Raw genomic sequence first — 25,534 nt, 5'->3', positions numbered from 1 at the left:
CCCAGGCAACAGTCCAGCTCGCAAGCCCTCATTTTCCACTCGCAAAATGTGGGTAGGTGAGTGGAAAATTTTGATAATGTTCCCAATAAAAGCCCTCATCAATACCTCCAAAAGATCCTTTAAAATTGTCAATTCAAAAAGGAAATGTTATAATTTGTGGAGACTTTAATGCCCCGATGGATCCATCCATGGATATCTAAGGGAATTTATTTCAAAAGAAAGGGTTTAAAAAATATTTTTTCTCAGGAAGACCTTCATGACCCATGGAGATGTCTTCATTCAACAGAAAAGTACTATACCTTTTTACTATAAGTCTTATACGAGGATCTTTTTTTTTTATTTATTTATTTTTTCCATTACTGATAGATTTCCACTGCAAAAAATTAAGAATGCTCAGATATACAAAACATGGTCCGACCATGCTCCAATTTCGATGAGCATTGATCTAAGACAACTATCTCCTAACTCCAATCAGTGATGAAAGACTAGAAGAATTTTTCAATATTAACGATAATGATTATGTTTCTGCTGCCAGCTTATGGTGCACTCACAAGGCATATGCCCGAGGGTTACTAATTCAAATGGCCTCTAGAGGAAAAAAAAACAAAAAAAACACAGGCAATAAATAACCTACTAGCTATTTCTAAATATGAAATAAATCACAAAGCTTCCCCTAAACATGCTCCCCTTCTACAAAAACGTAATCAAGCAAGGAATGAGCTCCGAGGTGATACTAATCTCCTCTAACCACAGGAAATATTTAACAATACTAACTCAATATTCAAAAGGGAACAAAGCGGGTAAATATCTAGCTCTCCAACTACGCCATAAACGGAACAAACAAAAAATGTCAAAATTGGTCCACCATAACTGAAGGAAACCCATATACAACCCACCCAGATTATAGCTGACACCTTTTGCAGAATACTATTTTATATAACATGCAAAACAATAATAGTGTTTACCAACCTCAACCGTCGGACATAACAAACTAAACAAACCGATCTCTATAGATGAAATCAATAAAGTTATTCAATTTCTTTCAACAAATAAAGCTGCAGGAGCCGATAGCTTATCTAATACTTTAAAGCAACTAGTAAAATCTTATCACAGGGGTTGACAAATTTGCTTGGAATCTAGGAGCCAGCTTAAAAAGTTAGGCGCCAGGTCCGTGACGGCGATCCGGACCTGTCCCTGGCCTGTCATGGAGACGAGTGAGGGGAAGATAGCAGCGCCGTCATTGCCCATAGCTCTTAGAGGGACTTTTTTTTTTTTTTTTCAAATGACAATTTTTTTTTCAATTGCATTTTAGTGTAAATATGAGATCCGAGGTCTCTCTGACCCCAGATCTCATATTTAAGAGGACCTGTCATGCTTTTTCTATTACAAGGGATTTTTACATTCCTTGTAATAAGAATAAAAGTGACACAACATTTTTTTAAAAAGAACAGTGGAAAAAAAAAAAAGTTAAAATAAGCAGAAAAAATAATAATTTTTAAACGCGCCCTGTCCTGCCTGCATATAAAATCGGTGTTTGAACCACACATAGGAGGTAGCGCCGTGATCGGTAGAGCGAGAGCAATAATTCTAGCCCCAGACCTCCTCTGTAACTCAAAACGTGCAACCTGTAGAATTTTTTTAAACGTCGCCTATGGAGATTTTAAAGGGTAAAAGTTTGTCGCCATTCCATGAGCGGGTGCAATTTTGAAGCGTGACATGTTGGGTATCAATTTACTCGGCGTAACATTATCTTTCACAATATAAAAAATAATTGGGCTAACTTTACTGTTGTCTTATTTTTTTATTAACTAAAATATTTTTCCCAACAAAAGTGCGCTTGTAAGTCCGCTGCACAAATACGGTGTGACAGACAGTATTGCAACAACCACCATTTTATTCTCTAGGGTGTTAGAATAAAAAATATATATAATGTTTAGGGGGTTCTAAATAAAGGGAAGAGGCAGGTAATATAAAACAGGCAGAGGAAACTTCATTAGCATTGCTGGTTTGTCATACCAACGGCGACCACAAGAGGGCGCCAGATTCCATAAGGAATCGTAGGACCGCAGAAGGCCTCAAAGCCGCGGCCTAAATTTTCGGCCGCCGGCGGAACGGCCCGACGCGATCACACTGGGGGGTCCACAGAGACAGGATACCCCCAGCTGTGCTGCCCCAGGCGCGAGGTCGCTATTTCTAGTCGCCAATGCGACCTGGCGCCCGGGTTTTGTCGAGCCCTGTCTTATCACCTTACCTAGATAAATTGTTTAACTAAGCTGCAAATAATCAAGCATCCCCAAGAGATGCATGAAGCTGTTATTGCAATTCCTAAATAAGGAAAATATCCGACGTCACCTTAAATAACAAAATGGGTCTATAGCTGGAACACGGACCTAAAAATCGACTCTAAAGTCTTAGCCAACTGCTTATTAGAAATAACACCCTACCTCATTGAATGAGATCAAGTGGAGTTTATTAAAGGTTGTCAAAGCCCTGATAGCACTAGAAGAATGACTAGATCAATCATATAGAACACAAGCAAATTCCTTCTCTGCTACTTGGTTTAGACACGGAAAATGCATTCGGTAGGGTTCATTGGGGGTACATTGCAGAAACTCTCAAGAAGTTTGGATTTTCCAGCTTCATTCATGAAGCCATAATGTCTGTTTACACAGTACCATCGGCTAGGTTACGCACGTCGGGAAACATTGCCAGTAGTTTTACATTATCTACTGGAACCAGACAAGGTTGTCCTTTTTATCGCCTATCATTTTTTCATTAGTAATCAAACCCCTTGCAGAGATTATCCTAACTAATCCCAACATTTATGGTATTAAAATTGGACAAATAGAACATAAATTGGGTCTATTCGCAGACGTCATATTAACACTCTCTTCTCCTGACACCTTTCTGAGTGAAGTTAGGAATACTTTAGAGACCTTTGGAGTAGTATGCTATTATAAAATAATCTCCAGCAAATGCTATGCCTTACCAATGAATATTCCGCCAGATAAAGTTGATGATTTGCGACACATGTACAACTGGGATAATCCATCTATCTCATATTTGGGGGATCCACCTCGCTTACCCCACAACTAAGTACCCTATTTTATTAGAACAAATCACTCAAGACCTCCAATCCATCCAAAAATTTTTTTATCCTGGACTGGTAGAATAGCAGCATTCAAGATGCAAACGTACCTAAAATGTTATGTTACTTCCAGTCCCTTCCACTTCAAGTTACTTCCAGTGAGATCGAAAGGAGGTATGAATCTCCCTGAATGTCTACTATTTTATGCATCATTATCCGATGAAACACTGGTTTGTATATTCTAATGATAAACTATGGTTGAATATTGAACGTGAAATAGTTAAAGTAGCAATCTTTTTTTCCTTTAACCTTCACTTATTACCTACTCCCAAAGGTGAATGTACCTAACACTTAAATCTATAACAGCCCGGAAGCTTATTTTAACCAAACCTATAAGCGATCCGCTCCATGTTCCATTACAAATAAGAATTATTGAATATTGCAAGGCTTAATGTAACGCCCTTGACTAAGCAAGGCTTCAATTTTTTTTTTTTAACCTGCCAGATGCTCCAAAGACCCGATTCTCGAATAAGCTTAATTCCAAACCTCATCTCAAGTATTTTAATCCCAAAATAAATATGGAGAATTCCTAGGGTGTTTTGGGATTTCTTCACCTCAAGCAAAGTCAGAAATTGAAGAGGCATATCGCTGTTTTATAAACTTATCTCTTTTCTACCAAAACGTCTAATATGATTAAATACGAGAACGATCTTTCTCATGGGCAACATGGCATAAAGCTAGGGCTGCAACTATGACTATTTTCATAATCTATTAGTTGGCTGCTTTATTGTTTGGATTAATCGGATAAAATCATTAAAAAAAAAATATGCCATTCATTTCAAATAATATAAAAAAAACGGTTACACTCAAACTGCATCACAACATAACTAGTAAAATAAATTACTGACAATGCAGTGAGGGGGTTGGCCCTGAATGGGAGAGGGGACCGTAGAGAGTGGGAGGGAGTTAGCTTGATTGGAGACCAGGTGTTGGAGGGAGTAGGTTGGGAGGGAGTTGAGAAGAGGGGGATGTGGTATAGGAACTGGACTGGGGGTGGTGCTTTGCGATGGGGTGTTTGGACAAGGGACCCGACCCAAAAGGGTGAGTGGGCTGGGGCACGGGACCGGAGTGTGGGAAGGAGAGGTGGCAGCTCCGGACCAGCACGTGGGTGGGAAAGGTCTGTGTATTTCTCAAACTGACACCAATGATGGGGCACTATTTCCCCCCCCCTCCCCCCGGAACACAAATGATGGGGCACTATTCCCCCTCCCCCGGAATACAAATGATGGGGCACTATTACACCACCCCCAGGGACACCAATGAGGGGACACTATCCCCCCCCCAGAAATACTTATGATGGGGCACTTGTCCTCCCAGAAATACCAAAATGATAAATAGAAACCATAATCGGCCAACTAATCGATTATGAAAATAATCGTTAGTTGCAGCTTTAGTTGGTTTCATTTAGTCTAGAGCAAATCAAAAAAGATACTGGTAATGTATGTTGTTTGCTTACAGAATTCTTATCTGTTTTATGGTGACATTATCGAACCAAAATATTAATATACTATTTTTGTTTAAACATCTGAAAAATCCAATAAGAATCTTTAAATTGGGGGAAGAAAAAATAAACCTAATTTTAAATTGTAAACACCAAGTGTAAATAGGCCAGGTCTTTAAGTGGTTAAAATAAATTTAATTAAAATAATCAGCTTTAAATGACGAAAACCCGATTTGTTTGTTGCTTTTTTTTTTTTTTTTTTTTTTTTTAATTATAAAAAACAACCATGTGCATAGGACCTTAAATCCCAGCTTTTAAAGTGGGATTTAAACCCAGAAGCAATAATTTTACTATATTGCAGCTTACCATTTTAGCGCTGTGATAGCTGCATTCATATTCGTTTTTAGGCTTTCTTTCTTCAATATTAATCTGGTAATCCAGCCAGTAAGTCTGTTTTTGCTGCTCTCCTGCAGAATATATCAGTTACAGGGTAGAGTCAAGCCACTTAACACTAGCAGGAGTGCTTTCTTAAGCTTTTATTAATATAAAACCTTAATCCCAAAAGGAAATGAAATGTTTGCTGTAACTGCTTGTGTAATTGCAGCATGAGCTAGAGTTTATATCTACTCCATCTAACACATCCCTCCCCAGACTGACAATGCTGCTGTCTAAAGGTGCCCCCGTGTGCTCCTTCAGCCAGTGTGTAGGCATTTTAATACAGGAGGTGTGTCACTGGCCAGATCACCAGGTGAAAACAGATGCAAGAAAGCCTAGAAAAAGAAAAATATTGCAGCCACCACATCTAATGATTGGCAAGCTGCAATTATATTACATTTTTGGTTTTGGGTTTCATACCACTTTTAAGATCGCCCTGAAAAGCAAAAACAACTTTTGGATAAGGCAAATATTATGAATCTACAGTAAGGTTCAGTGTACACCATGACATTGTGCTCTGCAACGCACTCGTGGTGCATTATGTGGCTCCTGCTTCCTCCGCTAGCGGCGCTGCCTCCATGAACTCTGATCCTCTGGAATGGCAACCTGTTGATTGCGCTCTGGGCTTGCTGACCTGCCATCCTAGAGCATAAGTGTGAGATTCCCAGGTTTGAGGTTGCGTGCCACGGGTTGAGCACACCTGGTCTAGATTGTCGGGTTCAAAATAAAGCAGGTGGCAACCCTCTTTCCCCCTCACGTTTATTAGGATAAGATTAGAATGTTCGTCATTGGGACACGAAAATACATGCTTATTAGAACAAAGTACAGTTTAATGTCTAAATATCCCTGACTTCCCGCTCTGGTGATATGGGTGAGACAAGAAGTGAGAGACAGACAGAAATAAAAGCCTTACAGAAATTTTACCACTTACCCACTCTATCCAAAAATGAAAAATATATTTTAGGTATCTGACCAGCTCTTAAAGAGGAAGTAAACTCTTTGTTTTATTTATTTATTTTCCCTGCGAAGTAAAGGCATAATGTGCTAGTATGCATTGCATACTTGCACATTATGTCACACTTTCCTGCAAATGAAGCCCTTGTTGTCCCCGCTGCAGGCCACCTCCATCTTCGCCCATCTACCTTCAGGGGCTGCAGACTCCAGCTCTGTTACTGGCTGGGGCCACCGTTCACGCCACACGCTCTTGATGAAACGGCACAGGCGGCTGCTCCTTCAGAGCTCATGTGCCGATTACATCATCGGCGCAGTATACAGTAAATATACAGTAAATATCTCATCTCCCCAACCTCTTTAAAGCTTCTTCACTTTTGTGGGGGAAAAAATAGCAAATTAAAAAATATATATATATATATATATATATATATATATATATATATATATATATATATATATATATATATATATATATATATATATATATATATTTAATGTTACAAAAAATTACCATTTTTTCTTTTTCAATTTGCAGCACTGTAATTTTCTGTAAAATGCAATTTGGCAACTTCTCCAGATTTGTAAAGAACCTCTCCACAGTTGGTGTTCTGAACACCCCCAGAAATGTTCTTTCCTGCTTCTGTGATTGGCTTACTGATTTCCCCAGAAGTCTGCACTTAGATTCAAGTCAGGTTTTAGGCATCCACTGCAACACAAATATAATTTTTGTTGAGCTGCTCCCTAAGAGTTAAATAATATTAAAGGCAGATTTTTTTTTTTTTTTTTTGTCATACTTGCCTGCTCTGTGCAAAACCACAGCACAGAGCAGGCATGTAGGCGAAAAACGTGGAGCCTTTACAAGTACTTTAATTACTTCTAAGGCCTCATGCACACGAGACGCAGTTAAACGCGTGTTCACATGCAGTTGGACGCTTTTTTTCAACTGCCCCTGAACTCATTCAATGTTATCCTATGTGTCCATGCACACAGTCTCGTTTTTTGCCGTTTTTATGCAGTTGCGTTTAACCTCGTTTTTCCAGAAGCAGGGTTCAGACGCAAAAATTTCCACGTTTCAGATGCTAAACGCGGCACCCGCGTTTAGCCGCGTCTTCGTTTATATGCGTTTTTAAAGGAACCCAATTTTTTGGACCTGAAAACTCAGAAATATGATCTGAGAATGACATTTTGCGACCCAACTTTGGGGGCACATATCTTGGGGCCAATTATTGCCGGGAACCCCAAATTCGGTATGCAGACACAGTGAAACTAGCACTACAACATATCCAAAAGGATCCTATCACTAAGTGACCCCGAGATAGGGGGCCCCAAAGTCGGGTCGCAAAATGTCATGCACTTTTCTGCATCAGAGATGCATGGCCAACTGTGACCATCTGCGGCAATGTAATTTGGTCATTAGGGTTGGGTGTTATGGTAAGTGGTTATCGGTTAGGGTTATTGTTTAGGATTTAGGGTTGTTTAGGGTTAGTGTAAGGGATAGGGTTAGCTGTTAGGGGTAGGGTTAATGTTAGGGGTTAGTGGTTAGTGTTAGGGTTAGGATGAATGGTTAGGGTTAGGATTCTGGATATTTTAATAAGGCATTAAAAAATATTATACTACCATATATAGCAGCAAAGAATTAAAATATATTAATCGGTACATATTTCACGCTAAAAATATATTAAAAAAATAAATTTAAAACAATTCTAAAAAATCTAATTAACATAGATTTGCTTTTAAATAAAACAATTTGAAACTAGAAAAAATGAATAAAAACCATATATTAAGATTAAAAAATTAATAATTAACTATTTTAATATTGTTTTATATTAGAAATAATGAACATGTTAAAAATTGCCACAAGAAATTTTTCGATATTTTAAAAAATTGGATAATTTGCTATAAATCATTTTTTTTTTTTTTTAAATAAAGGACAGAGAAAAAAATTCATCTGTACATCTATAAATATATACACATACCTGATCGTTACCAACAGACGTTCCTCTGGTGACACACTGTTTCTCATATTGGTGTCCACGAATGTCAGACCAGGTCGTACTTTTTCTAAGAGCAGATCAAATGTGACAATGGACATCCGGCTAAAATTTTAAAAAACTTGTTGGGATAGGTACGCAGCTGCACATACATGTTTGTGAAATATCCAACGGACATTCGCTGTCCCATCAACGGATGGGTCCAATATCGACGAGCTCTGACTCTGGACCTCTCACGAAATTTGCGACGACGTTGCTGTCTCATCAAGAGCAACATCAGGAGCATTTCCTGACATATATTCAATATGGGATCCATTTCAAAATATATACCACAGAAAGAGAGGCAAATGCAAGTGTACAACTGCTCTCTATGCTGCTGCTGCTGCTCACTCTGATCAAAATAGCAGAAATAGTTAAAAAAAACATGCTTTGAGAGCTTGGGGGGAGGGTCTACATGATGTTATCTTTATAAACGCAAACGCGGCATGCAAATGCGGCAAAACGCGTGTTTCTAAACGGGCGTTTCAGCTTTTTTTGAGCAGAGTTTTCACCTGTGTCTCGTGTGCATGAGACCTAAGGGCATCAGCAGAAAAAACAGCTTTCCCAACCCCAATTGTGTTCACTTTGCATATGCCTCCTTCTGCCAAGCTAATTTTGATGCTTTGATAATTTGATACATCTTATGTCTTGATAAATGGCATGTATTTTTCTTTTATCTCTCTTGTACTAGTCATGCTGTCCACCTATATACATGAAACTGGTGCTCCTTATCATATAATGACTCCTTCCTTGTTCTACCTCAGTTTTGTAACACGATATTGTAACACTTGTTTGTCCATTGGCTTCTTTTTGTACTTAAACAATTTCCAATAAAATGTTTTTTGAAAATGAACGACTCTTTCTTTAGAACGGAAACGGGTAGAAATCTGCAACAAATTTTGTTAAAATTACAATGTACATAGAGGAGATTGTTTTTTTGTTTTGTCAACAAAAGTGTAGTTACTATTAAAGTGGATGAAAACCCGAATATTTTTTTTTTTATGTCATAATGTAGAGTATAAGATTTCCTATCATTTGAGCCCTGTCTTGCCACAAAGAGTTAATCCATCTCTGAGCAATCCTCTTTTATTGTTGGGTGAGATAAATCTTGACAGAGAAAAACTTTGCAAATCCTTCCCCTTGCTGTGAGTGACAGGTGATTTACATATCTAGTACACTAGCCTAAGAGACATGCATTATTTTTTAATTCCCTCCCACTCCTTTCTTATGCTGCTCTGATTTGGATGTTCCCCACCTCAGCATGATTTGGCATGCTGAAGTCATGTGGTTACTTTGATGTCTTTTCACTGGATGTTAGAGATCATAGCAGAAGTTCAGTGTAAGAAATGCACAGGAGAATATGCATATTGACAAGGGGAGTGTAGAAGTGGGCGGGGAGTCTACTGATATCATGACTCCACCCACCGAGCTCCAGACAACAGACCCACCCACAGAATCTGCAGTTTTTCTGGTCTCCTAGCAGACAGAGGGGAGACATTTGACAAGTAAAGATGCATGCAGGAGGCATATATATCCTTCTAGATAACCCCTATGGCAGTAGTTTAGAAAGGATGACATTGGGTTTACATCCACTTTAAGTTAGAATTGAATCACTACTGGTCCTATGACATTTTTTGGATATATTTTTTAGCTATTTCAGATGTGTAATAGAGCTGCACGATAAATCATTAAAGAATCAAGGTTGCGATTCAACCCCCCTCATGATCTTGAAACGGCATTTCCTTGAGTTGTTCTCTGCTTGCTAACAGCTGTCAAAAAATAAATAAAATAAAAAAAACAGGCAGCATGCCAAGTTTATCACAATATTGCTTAGGAGGAGGTAAATAGAAATATTGTAACATTTTGTTCTTTTAGATCAAAGATACTTCGGCCTGTAAATTAGGTCACTTAGGACCACTTAGTGTTTAACTCATAACTATAAATTACTGGCAGCCCCTCTGTTATAGGCAGGCATACCACACTATGTAAGTCTTATAAAAAACGAGGTTTGTAAATGCAGTACCCATTTAGGACTATCTTCAGGCCGGTCGCGTGACTCTCAGCCACTCTACAGCTCCGTTACATGGATTCAGCAGGAGGGGCCGAGATCTCCCTCTGATGTCAGTCGGGGAGGTCACATGGCTGCTCAGCCCCTCCCACAGAAGCCCTGTCTTGGAGATGTAAAGCGTCTGCAAGTGACCAGCCTGAAAATGGCACTTAAAATGTATTTACAATCCTTGTTTTTAGGAAAAACTTAGTATGTGCTATGGCTGCCTATAATAGAGGGGCTGGCAGTGACCATTGTAAGTTCTTATTTTTAATAATAGCAGTGGGGACACAGACATGGAGCCTGACAGGCAAGGAGAAGGGGGAGAGCAGAGAGGAGAGCTGCGGATAATGGAGGGACGCACTCTGATTACGGTGGTCAGGGCTCAGCAGCCCTGATTATTGTGGTCGGCGCAGAGAGGGGAATACAGGAAGTGGCAGGATCAGACAGGTTTTTAACAGTTTAGAGAGGGGCAGACTACACAGCATAAGCACTGTGTGCTTTTTAATCTGCTTTAAGGGACCAGGATCTGAATTTTTTTTTTTTTTTTTGGGTTAGCAAACACTTTAAAGACTAAACCTTTTTCTGACACTTGTTGCTTACAGGTTAAAATCAGTATTTTTTGCTAGAAAATTACTTGGAACCCCCTAACATATATTTATATATTAATAGCCGAGACCCTAGTGAATAAATTGGCACTGTATTTGGGCAGCGGTCTTTCAAACACAATTTTTTATGGGGCAAAATACAAAAGAAACCTTAAAATTAGCCCAATTTTTTTGTTTAATGTGAAGGATGTTATGCCGCGAGAATTGTGATCTTTATTCTAAACAAAAGAATCGTGATTGTCATTTTGGCCAGAATCGTACTGCTCTAATGTGTAATATTACTATAGGTAGATTTTGTTTCTTGCTTAATATAGTCTCCACTGCTTTATTCCCCCCCTCTTTTAAGGAAGGACAGCAGTTTCTTGTCAGATGGAAACCACAGCTTTGATGCTTCAGCTGATGTTGACACTTTGGAAGCCACAAGTAAAGAAGCATTTTTCACCAGGGTGGAATCCTTCTCTATATCCTTTTTGAGACATATAGCACTGGAATAAACACTAATAACGTTATTGAGATATTGAGCATAGTCATCTAGTCTCCTCCCTATGTTTCCTGGAGCCAAACGGGAGCATCAAAGTGGTTACATACATACTAGGTGAGGTTGAAGAAAGTCCAACCTATGTGTGTGATTGATTATATGTCAGTGTTACATTGTATATCCCTGTATGTTGTGGATGTTCAGGTGCTTATCTAATAATTTCTTGACACTATCAATACCCCCGCCTGTGGAAGGGAATTCCCCATCCTTGCAGCTCTTACAGTAAAGAACCCTCTACGTAGTTTAAGGTTAAACCTCTTTTCTTCTAATTTTAATGAGTGGCCACGAATCTTGTTAAACTCCCTTCTGCAAAAAAGTTTTATATTGTGGGGTCACCAGTATGGTATTTGTATATTGAAATGATGTCCCCTCTCAAGCATCTCTTTGCTTTGCTTTCTTGCCCTTCTTTGTACTCGCTCCTTTTCCAGTATATCCTTCCTGAGGACTGGTGCCCAGAACTTGACAGCATACTCTAGGTGCAGCTGAACCAGAGTCTTGTAGAGTGGGAGAATTAAAATTCTCTAGAAGAAATCTGCTTTTTAATGGATGCCAATTCTCGTACAACAGTATTTCTAGTAGAGGTCGACCGATATGGGTTTTTCTCTGGCCGATGCCGATGCCGATATTTAGAAATCATGGCGGCCGATAGCCGATATATGATGCCGATTTTTTTGGGCCAATATGTTAGGCCGATTTTATTTTATTTATTTATTTTTTTCCTTTTTTATTTATTTTTTATTTTTTTAATCCCCCTTGATCTAACACACCTTTCCCACTGGGGCATTTTTCAGGCGCTTTTGGGCTAAAAATAGCGCCTGTAAAGTGCCTGCAAAATGGCTCCCTGCAGTCTGTGTGGAAGACAGAGTGCTTTCACACTGAGGTGATGCGCTGGCAGGATCTTAAAAAAAAAGTCCTGCAAGCAGCACGTTTGGAGTGGTGTATACCGCTCCTCCACCACTCCTGCCCATTGATATGAATGGGCACCACTGCCGAAGCGCATGCAATGCGATTTGGCAGCAGTGCTTCATGGGTGCATTTAACCGCTTCCTTGGCCGCTAGCTGGGTTATATGTGCCCCACTAGCAGCCAAATAGCACCGCTAAAATGATGGTAAAGAGCCGCTAAAACTTGCGTTTTACCATCAACGCCCGCCCGCTCCAGTGTGAAAGCAGCCTTCATAAGTGATACAGAAATTTCTTACATTTAAACATTTATTAAACAAAACAAACCTCCAATCAGTTTACTTGTATGTATGATTTAGATAAAAAAAAACAAAAAAAAAAAACCTATGTATTAAATAAAAACAGGTAGTCAAAACTTTTGGACGAAAAAAAAAAATGGGCTAACTTTACTGTTTTTATTTTAATTTTAAATAGTGTATTTTTTTCCCCAAAAAAATGCATTTGAAAGACCTCTGTGCAAATGCCGTGTGACATAAAATATTGCAACAACCGCTATTTTATTCCCTAGGATCTCTGCTAAAAAAATATATATCATTTTTGGGGGGGTCTAAGTGATTTTCTGGCAGAAAATACAGGATTTTTACTTGTAAGCAACAAGTGTCAGAAAAGATTTAGTCTTTAAATGGTTAAACTGAGAACTTCTACACACAGAGATGACTTCATTCATTCAGTGTAAACATTGTATCATTTAGTTCTTCTCTTGGCAGTCTGCCCAGAGAGGAGGAAAGTGTTGCTATGACGACTCAGGCAACTCACACTGACTTCTTACAGAAGTCATTTCAAAGTCCCACTGTAGTTCTAAATCGGCTTTTTATCAGCAAAATCGGCCGATGCCGATTATTTAAAAAACGGCAAATATCGGCCGATATATCGGCCGGCCTATATATCGGTCGACCTCTAATTTCTAGTTCACCCATCTTGTCCGCCAGGCTCCTGGCATTGGTGAACATGCCACGTAGTTTAGACCTGTTGCATATTATCCTCTTATTGGGTGTTCCGAAATTGCAACTAGGACTTGCTACTATGCTTACCTAGAGTTTATGTGCTTTGGTCAACCTACCATCATTGCCCCCAATACTACCCTCTGGAATATGTTCCACGCTGACTATCTCTACCCCTGGACCCCCCCGATCGCCTAGTTTAAAACCCCTCTAACTTTTTGGCCATCCCCAGCTGATCTGCACCCTCCTCATTTAGGTGCAGTGCATCCCTTTTTGTAGTACTGGTTATCGACCAAGAAGTCGGTTTAGTCCTCCAGGACTGGTTCGTTGCTTTCCTTTGTGTTAGTTGCAGGGGCTTAATGATTAAATTAATATGTGAACTGCAATCTGCGCAGTCTGATTCACCAAATGTTACTGTTGACCCCCAAAAAAACAATAAACACAAAATACCAACCAACAAGTATCCCGCCAAACGCTGCAAGAGTGATTTTACAAGACCCCCCCAGAGACAGAACATGGGGTCCGTTTTACACAGGGGGGACTCCGCCTGCAATCCTCTTGCTCAGCTGGGGATCTCTCTGCTGATCCTTGCTGACCAGGTGGATAATGGGTCTGTCGGAGCCGACACAGACGCAGTCCAATTTTTTTTTTTTTTTTTTCTATGGGTGGTAGGATGTAATCAGATCGCCTGTCCGTCTTTCACCTGCTGCTTCATAAAGGAGAATGGATGTTTCAATCGGTGTCTCTCTGAATGGACCACAGTACAGTGGGTGCATGGGTATATCTTGGTGCCAGCATCCCCAGACACCAGGGGGGAGCGCAGGCAAGTGGGGAAGGACCTGGATCTTCCCTGGAGTATTACAGCAAATTTCCTCTTGTAAGCAGTGATACACAATGCAGTCTGATTATGCCATTCGAGCTGCTATAATTCTGGCTGATGTGGGCACCAACGATTCCAAGGTAGGTTGGAGGTTTTTTTTTTTTTCCCTTATGGCTCTTTCCTATACCCATTCTGTGGGGTGCCCTTGGGACGATGTCCTGTTGCTGGGTTCTGAATGAGACTGACCATTTTTTAAGTCCTGCTAAACTTACAGGTTTTGCTTGGGTTATTTAATTTGAAATACAGTGTTTTCTCTTCTTTCATGTTGGCTGGATAGCAACTAGGGGTAATTTGTCCTTTACCTTGCTAGCATCTTCAGTGGTCTGATAGTGTATGATGTTTTAAACCCAGCAAAGTAGTGTTTTCTGTTCAAATCTGGGATAGTTATAATCTGTTTCACCTTTTGGGGCTTTATTAAGTCAGGTTTTCCTTGTAGAGCCTTGTCCATCCAGTTGTAGTTGGCCACAGTAAAAAGGTATCAAGATGCTTTGGCTGTTGAGGTCTCTGAATGTTTTTTAAACTAGAATCTCTGGCCCTTGGCACCCTGCAGTTGGCTCTGGTATTGGTTTATTTGTAAAGGTATTTCAATTATAGTAATTTCTATCAGTCTCTCATAATACACTATATTGTCAAAACTATTGGGATACCTGCTTTACACACACATGAACTTTGATGGCATCCCAGTCTTAGTCGTTCAATATTGAGTTGTAGTACCCTTTGCAATTATAACAGCTTCAACTCTTCTGACAATCTTCTTCTGATATCGAAGTGCATATACTATGTAATATACAGTGAATGATTATATATTCTCCAATGTTGAGATTTTTTTTTACACACACACACACACACACACACACACACACACACACACACACACACTCACACTCACACTCACACTCACACTCACACTCACACTCACACTCACACTCACACTCACACACTCACACTATATTGACTAAACTATTGGGACACGTGCTTTTACACGCACATGAACTTTAATGGCATCCCAGTCTTAGTCCGTATAGTTCAATATTGAGTTGGCCCACCCTTCGCAGCTATAACAGCTTCAACTCTTCTGGGAAGGCTGTCCACAAGGTTTAGGAGTGTGTCTATGGGAATGTTTGACCATTCTTCCAGAAGTGCATTTGTGTGGTCAGGCACTGCTGTTGGATGAGAAGGCCTATCTCGCAGTCTCTGCTCTAATTCATCCCAAAGGTGTTCTATCTGGTTGAGGTCAGGACTGTGCAGGCCAGTCAAGTTCCTCCACCCCAAACTCTTTCATCCATGTCTTTATGGGCCTTGCTTTGTGCACTGATCCAAATCATTTGGTGGTTGTGGGATTATGGTGTGAGGGTTGCTTTTCAGGGGTTGGGCCTGGCCCCTTAGTTCCAGTGAAGGGAACGCTTAAGGTGTCAGCATACCAAGACATTTTGGACAATTTCATGCTCCCAACCTTGTGGAAACAGTTTGGGGATGGCTCCTTCCTGTTCCAACATGACTGCACACCAGTGCACAAAACAAGGTCCATAAAGACATGAATGAGCGCGTTTGGTGTGGAGGAACGTGACTGGCCTACAGAGTTCTGACCTCAACCCGATAAAACACCTTTGGGATAAATTTAGAGCGGAGATTGTGAGCTAGGCCTTCTCGTGAAACATCAGTGTCTGACCTCATGAATGCGCTTCTGGAAGAATGGTCAAACATTCCTATAGACACGCTTGTAAACCTTGTGGACATCCTTCCCAGAAGAGTTAAAGCTTTTAGAGCTGCACAGGGTGTATCAACTCAATATTGAACCCTACAGACTAAGACTGGGATGCCATTAAACTTAGTGTGTGTGTAAAGGCAGGCGTCCCAATACGTTTGACAATATAGTGTATGTCCACCCAAATAATGGCCCTGATAAAGTTTACATATCCTGGAATGTTTGGCCTTGGTACAGACACAGAAGGTGGCACACAGGTTAAAATGGAGATTAAAGATTTATTTCCCACATTTATGGCTTTTAACCCCTTGCCGACCAGCACACAACGATGTACGTCGGCACAATGGCACGGCTGGGCAAATGGCTGTACCTGTACATACCCTTTTTAAGATGCGGCTTAGTGGTAAGTAAGGCATTTCACTGTTCTGCCTAGCAGCATGACAGGGATCTACTGCTCCCTGTCATCGGGCGCTAAGATCTCTGTCATGTTGTAGTGAGCCCCCCTTCCCAACAGTTAGAATCGCTCCCTAGGACACACTTAACCACATGATCGCCCCCTAGTGTTTAACCCCTTCCCTGCCAGTGTCATTTGCACAGTAATCAGTGCATTTTTACAGCACTGCTCGCTGTATAAATGTCACTGCTCCCAAAATCGTGTCAAAAGTGTCTGATATGTCCGCCGTCACAATAAAAATCGCAGATAGCTGCCATTACTATTTAAAAAAAAAAAAAAAAAAAGCCATAGATCTATCCCCTATTTTGTTGATGTTATAACTTTTGTGCAAACCAATCAATATAAGCTTATTGCAATATTTTTGGTAAAAAAAAAAAAAGTATGAGAAAATATCGGCCTAAACTGAGAGATTTTATATATATATATATATATATATATTTTTTTTTTTTTTGGGGATATTTATTTATAGCAAAAAGTGAAAAAAATGATTCTATATATATATTTTTTTTTTTTCAAAATTGTCATTTTTGCCTTTGTTTTATAGCGCAAAAAATATAAAAACAGCAGAGGTGATCAAATACCACCAAAATAATACTCTATTTGTGGGGGGGGAGGACGTGCATTTTGTTTGGGTGCAATGTCTCACAACCGCACAATTGTCTGTTAAAGCGATGCAGTGCTGTATCGCAGAAATTGCTCTGCTCTGGTCAGGAAGGGGATTCTTCTGGGGCTGAAGTGGTTAAATCACAGTTGGTGTCTGTGTATAAATGGTCAATGAGTTTGTTAGATCTGACATGGGATGCACTAAGCAGGCTAGACACTGAGCCATAAGGAGGTAGAAACAACAGTCAAAGACCTGCGTAACAAGGTGAAATTTTACAAAGATGAAAAAGGATATACAAAGATATATAATTGTTATTAAAAAAGCCACAAATGTGGGAAATTGACCTTTTAATTGCCATTTTAACCTGTGTGCCACCTTCTGTGTCTGTACCAAGGCCTAACATTCCAGGTTATGTATATTTTTTTTTTAAATGAAATATATATTTTTAATTTTTTTGCGCTTTTTCAATGTGAAATGTGTATCGTTTATAAAATAGATGTGAACATAAAAAAAAAGCAAGAAAATAATTAAATGGATGAGAATATGATAAAAAAAAATTATATATATTATGTGTGTGTGTGTGTGTGTGTGTATGTGTGTCTATAAAAGCCCTACTAAAATGTCAGGTTTCTGTGATGTAAAAAAATTAGGCAAAGATAAATCATTTCAAAACTTTTTCCCACCTGTGACCTATAAACTGTACAACTCAGTTGAACAACAAACTGGTGGAGGGAAGTAAAAATATATAATGAATCTGGTTGCATAAATCATTAAACTAATACTTTGTTGAAGCACCTTTTGATTTTATTAAAGCAGTTAGGCTCCTACCCAAAAAGACTATCGGCATGGCATGTCTTGACTTGGTAATATTTGCCAACTCTTCTTTGGAAAAACACTCCAAATCTGTCAGCTTGCGAGGGCATCTCCTGTGCACAGCTCTCTTCAGATCACCCCACAGATTTTCATTCAGATTCAGGTCTGGACTCTGGCTGGGCCATTTCAAAACTTTAATCTTCTGGTGAAGCCATTCCTTTGTTGATTTTGTATGTATGCTTTGGGTCGTTGTCATGCTGAAAGATTATGTTCTTCGTGTTAAGCTCTCTAGCAGAAGCCTGAAGGTTTTGTGCCACTATTGACTGGTATTTGAAACGGCCCCAAAGCATGATGCTGCCACCACCATGTTACACTGTGGATATGGTGTTTTTCTGGTTATGTGCAGTGTTTTTTGCGCCAAACATCTTTTGGTCTTATGGCAAGAAAGTTCAACCTTGGTTTACTCAGACCATAACACATTTTCCCACATACTTTTTGGATACTTCAGATGTGTTTTTTGCAAAATTGTAGCCAGGCTTGGATGGTTTTCTTGGTAAGAAAAGGATTCCGTCTTGCCACTCTACTCCATAGCCCGGACATATGAAGAATGCAGGAGATTGTTGTCACATGTATCACACAGCCAGTACTTCCCAGTATTCCTGCAGCTCCTTTAACCGCTTCAGCCCCGGAAGATTTTACCCCCTTCCTGACCAGAGCACTTTTTGCGGTTCGGCACTGCGTTGCTTTAAATGACAGTTGCGCGGTCCTGCGACTTTCTCCCAAACAAAATTGACGTGTGTTTTTTTTTTTTCCACAAATAGAGCTTTCTTTTGGTGGTATTTGATCACCACTGTTTTTTTTATTTTTTGCGCTATAAACAAAAAAGCACCAATTTTGAACAAAAAAAGCATTTTTTTTATTTTTTGCTATAATAAATATCTACCAAAAATATATAAAAAAGAAAAAAAATTTTTTCCTCAGTTTACGCCGATATGTATTCTACATATTTTTGTTAAAAAAAAAAAAAAAAAACGCAATAAGCGTATATTGATTGGTTTGTGCAAAAGTTATAGCGTCTACAAAATAGGGGATAGATTATGGCATTTTTATTAGTGATGGCGGCGATCTGCGATTTTTATCGGGACTGCGACATTATGGCGGGCACATCGGACACTTTTTACACTATTTTGAAACCATTGTCATTTATACAATGATCAGTGCTTTAAAAATGCATTGATTACTGTGTAAAACTGTCAGTGAAGGAGTTGACCACTAGGGGGCGATGAAGGGGGGTTAAGTGTGTCCTGGGGATTGATTCTAACTGCAGGGGATGGGCTTTAAGTCACATGACAGCGAGCACTGCTCTCGATATGATGATGCACTGTCATGACACAAGCCAGAACGGGGGAAAGGCCTTGTTTACGTAGGCACTTCCCCATTCTGAGGCTCAGTGATGCGATCGCCAGGAGACCAGCATAGATAGAGCCTGCCGGTCCCGCGGGTATGGCAATGCTTTATGCGGCAGGCGTGCGCTCCTGTTATCCCCGCTTCTTAAAGTGGTCGGCAACTGGTTAATGTTGCTGTAGATCAGTTGGCAGCCTCCCTGGCGATTCCTTCTCCATCTTTTCATCAATTTTGGGGGGACATCCAGTTCTTAGTAATGTCACTGTTGTGCCATATTTTCTCCACTTGATGATGACTGTCTTCACTGTGTTCTATGTTATATCTTTTGCCTTGGAAATTCTTTTGTACTCCTCTCCTGACTAATGCTTTTTGACAATGAGATCCCTCTGACACTTTGGAAGCTCTCTGCGGACCATGGCTTTGCTGTAGAATGCGACTAAGAAAATGACAGCAAAGACCTACTAGAACAGCTGAACTTTATTTGGGGTTAATCAGAGGCACTTTAAATGATGGCAGGTGTGTACTGACTCCTATTTAACATTAATTTGAATGTGATTGCTTAATTGCATAGTTACATAATTAGTAAGGTTGAATAGACACACCAGTCCATCCAGTTCAACCTGAGTGAGTGTCTACAATCGTCCCTATCCCTGTACATTGCGCACTCACATCGGTTCCTACCTTTAGGGAGCCCACAATCCAAAGTCCCGATTGATATACTAGGGCCAATTTTGGACAGAAGCCAATTAGCCTACCAGCATGTCTTTGGAGTGTGGGAATAAACCTATGCAGGCACAGGGAGAACATGCAAACTCCAGGCAGGTAGTGTCATGGTTTGGGTTTTGAACCAGCAAGCTAGTTGAGTGCTACCCACTACACCACTGTGCCACCCAAATTCTGAACACCGCTACATCTCCAGTTAGAAGAGGGTATGGACACTTATGTAACCACATTATATATATATATATATATATATATATATATATATATATATATATATCTATATAATATAATATATAAAAAAATTTTTTTTTTCATTAGTTGTATACTTTATACGTCACATTAAAGGTGGAAAAAGTTATGAAATTATTTCTTTATTTTTACATCACAGAAACCTGAAATTTTAACAGGAGTGTGTAGACTTTTTTATATCCTGTATTTATGTGTATATAGAGAGAGAGAGAGAATATATTGGCTACTACACAACTTATACTAGTGATATCTTTCCTTAATTTAAGAACTCTCTGAAATGGGCTGGGAAACCTTCAGCATTATGTCCTCTAGCTTGTGCCAAGTACGGATGGTCAAACATTGAATGTGATATGCTGAAGTGTTGTAGCTGTCATGCCTACCTGTGTGCCAGACTGCAGCCAGCCTTGGACATCAATAAGTGTAAGTATTTTTTGTATGTTCTGTTTCCATATTTGACCAGAAGATGAAAGCAATTGCAATGTAAATATTTTTGCACATGAAGAAAACCTTATCTGTACCATATAACTGATCCATCCCTTTTTTTTTTTTTTTTTTTTTTTTGCGCTGTATTGATATTACTTATCCATTTATCAGTACACCAACTAGCAAGAGCCCAGGGCCGGACAGCTTTACCCCAAAGTTTCATAAACTGTTTGCTCCCCTTCTTAATCCTTTCCTCACTAAAGTATTCAACTCTGTGTCTGAGGGCTCAGTGTTCCCTCCACAAACACTTGAGGCTCATATATCCCTTATCCCAAAACCAGAGATGGACCCGACTGTCAGAAACCATGAACCAGACCGAGACAGAAGTACAATTAAATCACACTTGTTTGTTAATAAAAAATAAATAGGTAAATGGAGTAAACATAGTCAAAGCATTGCCAGAGTCCAGTAACTAGATCGAGTAGTCAGCCAGGCCAGAGTTCAATAGCCAGATCAGGTAATCAGCCAGACCAGAAGTCAGGGATCCAAGTGGAGGAACAGCAAGCAGGATAAGGAGCCAGAAGGGATGTCGGCAAGCCAATCTTTAAACTGGAACGCAGGAGATGGTTTCTTGTGATGCGACCAAAGCGAAGGCAGAGATGAAGTGAGCTGGACAGCTTTAAGTAGACAGGTCAGACGAGCAGGATCAGGAACAGCTGGGTAACTGGAGAGAGATGAGAGCTGACAGCTGAGTAGCCAGCCCAGAGAAGGAAGGGCTAAGCCAACCCTGACAGTACCCCCTCCTCAATGACCCCTCTCCCTCAGAGGGCCACCGGGCTTGAGGGGAAAACGTCTATAGAAATCGCGGAGGAGGACAAGGGACATGTATGTCCGAGGATGAAACCCAGGAGCGTTCCTCCGGACCGTACCCCTTCAATGCACCAGATACTGTATACGTCTACGGGAGTCAACAATGGATTGTACCTAATAACTCCTCATGGTTCTCAACCTGCATAGGGTGAAGACGTGGCACCGAAGTGGTAAATCGGTTGCGGACCAACGGTTTCAATAAGGAGATGTGAAACACATTTGAGATGCGCATACTAGGAGGAAGGTCCAACACATAAGCCACTGGGTTAATCCTGTAAAGGATACGGAAAGGCCCAATAAACCGAGGTGCAAACTTCAGCGAGGGAATGCAATGTTGGAGGTTGCGAGATGACAGCCAGACCCTGTCCCCAACCTGGTAGGAAGGCGCAGGCAGGAGTCTGCGGTCAGCATGGAGTCTGTACCTATCATTAGCATGACGTAAATCCTCCTGGACTTGTACCCAAGTGGAACAAGGACCACGGAGATGCTCCTCTAATGCAGGAATACTATGCAGAACAAACAAGTCAGGCAACATGGAAGGTTGGAAACCATAATTCGCCATAAATGGAGACAATTGGGAGGCAGAATTAAAGGCAATGTTGTGCGAAAACTGTGCCCATGGTAATGGGTCTGACCAGTTGTTATGGTGGTCAGAAATATAGCAATGTAGGAATTGCTCCAAGGACTGATTAGCTTGCTCTGTTAGATTGCCGGTGATACGCAGAAGAAAAAGCAATATGAATTACCAACTGTGCGCAAAAGGCTCGCCAGAACCGGGAGACAAACTGACTGCCCCTGTCCGATACCATCACCTTGGGTAGCCCATGTAAGCGAAAGATTTCCTGAGCAAAAAAGGAAGCCAGTTCATTAAAAGTAGGCAACTTCTTAAGTGGAATACAATGACACATCTTTGAGAACCGGTCAACCACAAGGATAACAGTGTTGCCTTGGGAGTTGAGTAACTCCACAGTGAAATCCATTGACAGGTGGGTCTTGGCCTCTCTCCATTGGGTGTGGGTTGTAGGAGGCCCACTGGAAGGTGTCGTGGAGTCTTATTCTGAGCACACACGGAACAGGCAGCTAGGAAGGCAGTTACATCAGCCCATAGACTAGGCCACCAGAATTGTTGGGAAATGGCCCAAATGAGTTTATTCTTCCCAGGATGGCCAGCTGCCTTGGGAGAATGGCAAGTCTGGAGCGCGGCAGTACGGAGACTTTCTGGGACAAAGCAGCAGTCGCAAGGTTTCTCAGGAGGAGCATGGACCTGAGCAGCAAGAATTGTCACTCAAAGGAGAAGTAAGACTGGTGCAAATGGTAGCCAAGATACTATCAGGAAGAATCACAGGAACCGGAACCAACTCTGACTTGGAAGTGGAGGAAAATTGTCGTGACAAGGCATCAGCCCTTAAATTCTTAGTACCGGGTAAGAATGAGACAATGTAATTAAAATTCGACAAGAAAAGAGCCCATCGCGCCCTTCTGGAAGAGAGGCGCTTCAGACAAGACTGTGAGATTTTTTATGGTCAGTAAGAATGAGAACCGGCACAGTGGTACCTTCAAGGAGATGTCTCCATTCTTTTAGGGCTGAAATGATCGCCAACAGCTCTGTCGCCAATCTCGTAATTGCACTCAGCAGGTAACAATTTCTTGGAAAAGTAGCCACACTGATGTATAGCGCTCTGAGTTAGGATGTTGAGACAGAAGGGCGCCAACTCCAGTCTCAGAAGCATCAACTTCTAGGATAAAAGGCAATGTATGATCAGGATGTGCCAACACAGGAGCAGAAACAAAGGCAGCCTTGAGAGTCTCAAAGGCCTTAATGGACTCCGGAGACCAACTCTGTGGGTTACCATCCTTTCTGGTCATATCAGTCAGGGGCTTGACCAGAGACAAGAAGTTCCGAATAAACTTCCGATAGTAGTTAGCAAAGCCCAGGAAACGCTGCAGAGGATGTAAACCCACGGGTTGAGGCCACAGTAGGACTGCCGAAAGCTTCTCTGGGTCCATCGCAAAACCATCAGTGGAAATGTCATAGCCCCGGAATATAACCTGTTCACGATAGAACTCACACTTCTCCAGTTTACAATAGAGGTTGTTCTCTCTTAGTTTCTAAAGCACACGACAGACATCTGTGTGGTGGCTCTCCAGGGACATAACTGCAACAAATCTCGGAGGACATCGTTAATAAATTCCTGGAAAACTGCCGGGCCGTTGCATAGGCCAAAAGGCATTACCAGGTACTCACAATGGCCTGTTCTGGTATTAAACACAGTTTTCCACTCATATATATTGAAAAAGAAAAAAGGAGAAATGGTGGGACTTTATATGAATATAAAGTCCCACCATTTCTCCTTTTTTCTTTTTCAATATATCCGGGATGGAGGTGTATGTATATATAGTACACCGCCTCATATAAAGTCCCAATGTCCGCTCTAGTTTTTCACAGTTTTCCACTCGTCGCCCTCCTTAATCCGCACAAGATAGTATGCCCCTTTTGAATCAAGCTTTGTGAAAACCATAGGTCCCTTGAGGCGGTCAAATAACTCTGTAATCAACGGAATCGGGTAGCCATTCTTAATTGTGACACGATTGAGACCCCTATAATCAATACAAGGTCTCAGTTCACCGCTATTCTTCTGAACAAAGAAGGAAACCAGCACCAGCAGGAGACAAGGATTTGCGGATGAAACCTCAAAGTGCGTCTGCAACATACTCCTCCATGGACTTCTCCTCCAAGACTGACAAAGGGTAAACCCGGCCACAAGGGGGTATGGCGCCAGGTTGAAGGTCAGTTGCGCAATCATAAGACCGGCTTGGAGGCAAACTACCGGCTTTACCTTTGTCAAAGACATTGCTAAAATCGCGGTAGTCCTCCCGGCAGGGAGGAGCGTGAAGAGGTGCACAGGACCTTGGATACCTTCAGGAAGCATGTCTCGCTGCATTGTGGTGACCAGGAGAGAACCTCAGCACTGAGCCAAGCAAAAGAGGAGTTGTGTCTCTGTAACCAAGGATAACCAATAACCAGCGGAAACCTGGGTGAGGAAATAACTTGGAATTGGATTATCTGATGGTGAAGAGCCCCTACTGCCATGGATAATGGAAACGAGACCATGTCCTCAGTCTCTGACCATGTCCCCAGTCTCTGACTATCTGTACAAAAATATTTTTAAAAACCGTCACTTTCGGTATCGGTTTTCGGGATCAAGGAAGACTTATTTTCGGTATCGGTTTCGGCACCAAAAAAACCCCATTCAGTGCAGTCCTACTGAAAACCCTTCTTTTATCCAACTATGCCCGAACCCACAATATTCCTTTATGCCTCTTAACAGTCGATGCAGAGAAGGCATTCGACCGAGTAGATTGACAATTCCTTCGGCTGTCTTTACATCAAATAGGACTGGGAGCCCACATGACCTCAAGGATAATGTCCCTCTACTCTACTCCTCTCTTCTTCTTTTTTTTTTTTTTTTTCCCTTCGGGATTTTCCAAGCATCCCCTTAGTATGGGTAGGGGATGTTCTGGCTCCTCCATCTTTTTCCATGCTCTGTGAGAACCTGTAGTTTCTGGTCTGACCCTGTTTTTGCTCAGAAGCAGCACAGTTGGTATCACTGGGGGACATCCCCTGTCACTTCTGGCTGCATTCTCGTCATTTCCAGAAGGGACAGGACTTCTTCGTCAAACTTGAAATGTCCTTTACTGCTGGAAAGACCTGGCTAGTGCCTTGTTCAGGTCTAACACAGAAGCGTCCCAGGGCTCAGGAACCGTTACTTTGAGGCATGCTTTTCACTGTAGGTTCTGCAGATGGAGGAAGCAAGGACTACTTCAGTGGCGGGGACAGGGGCTGGCAATAGCACTGCCCAGCTAGGGATGCAGCTGTGGTTTCTCTCTGCTGTGCTTCTTGTGCTCCCCCCCCCCCCCCCCCCCAGCTTGTTCTTTTTTTTATTTTCGGGTTAAGATCTTTGATAAAGGATAGGCCCCTGTGAAGAGGCGGTACCCTTTTTTATTTTTATTTTTTTGTAGAGTCAAATTTAGAGAGAATTTGAAAAAGCGGTTGTGCAAGTGCTGTATTACATTCCAGGTTTAATAGGAATCTTCAGCTGCTTGTAATGACCTTATTTCCTTGGTCAAAACTGAGCTCTGTGATGCTTTTTTATTTATTTTTTGGGTGCCGTGCCAATAAAGCTTCTAACTTTCTTGGAACTTTCGTCCATACTGCAGTTTTCTGCCTTTCAGTGCAGAGCCTGGGGCTCCTTCTATGCTGAAGTACTTTTCCCTTCCCATATCGCTCTTTGAATCTAATGAGGAG

General features: G+C 41.0%; 1 protein-coding gene across 2 annotated transcripts in view; it reads left to right on the top strand.

Annotated features, from left to right (window-relative positions):
- ZC3HC1 (zinc finger C3HC-type containing 1) overlaps positions 1-25,534 on the top strand; it is a 55,334-nt gene that overhangs the window by 5,994 nt on the left and 23,806 nt on the right. For both annotated transcript variants that reach the window (XM_077472713.1, XM_077472712.1), the window contains exons 2-3: positions 11,010-11,124; positions 20,205-20,355. In XM_077472713.1, coding sequence (XP_077328839.1) covers positions 11,010-11,124; positions 20,205-20,355 — 266 coding nt within the window. The remainder of the gene's footprint in view (positions 1-11,009; positions 11,125-20,204; positions 20,356-25,534) is intronic.

Source organism: Lithobates pipiens, unplaced genomic scaffold, assembly GCF_037356315.1.
Source record: "Lithobates pipiens isolate NorthernLeopardFrog02 unplaced genomic scaffold, aLitPip1_a1.2 Scaffold_8, whole genome shotgun sequence".
Taxonomy (NCBI): Eukaryota; Metazoa; Chordata; class Amphibia; order Anura; family Ranidae; genus Lithobates; species Lithobates pipiens.
Note: the sequence above shows the minus strand (reverse complement) of the source record. Positions and strands in the feature narration are given on the sequence as shown.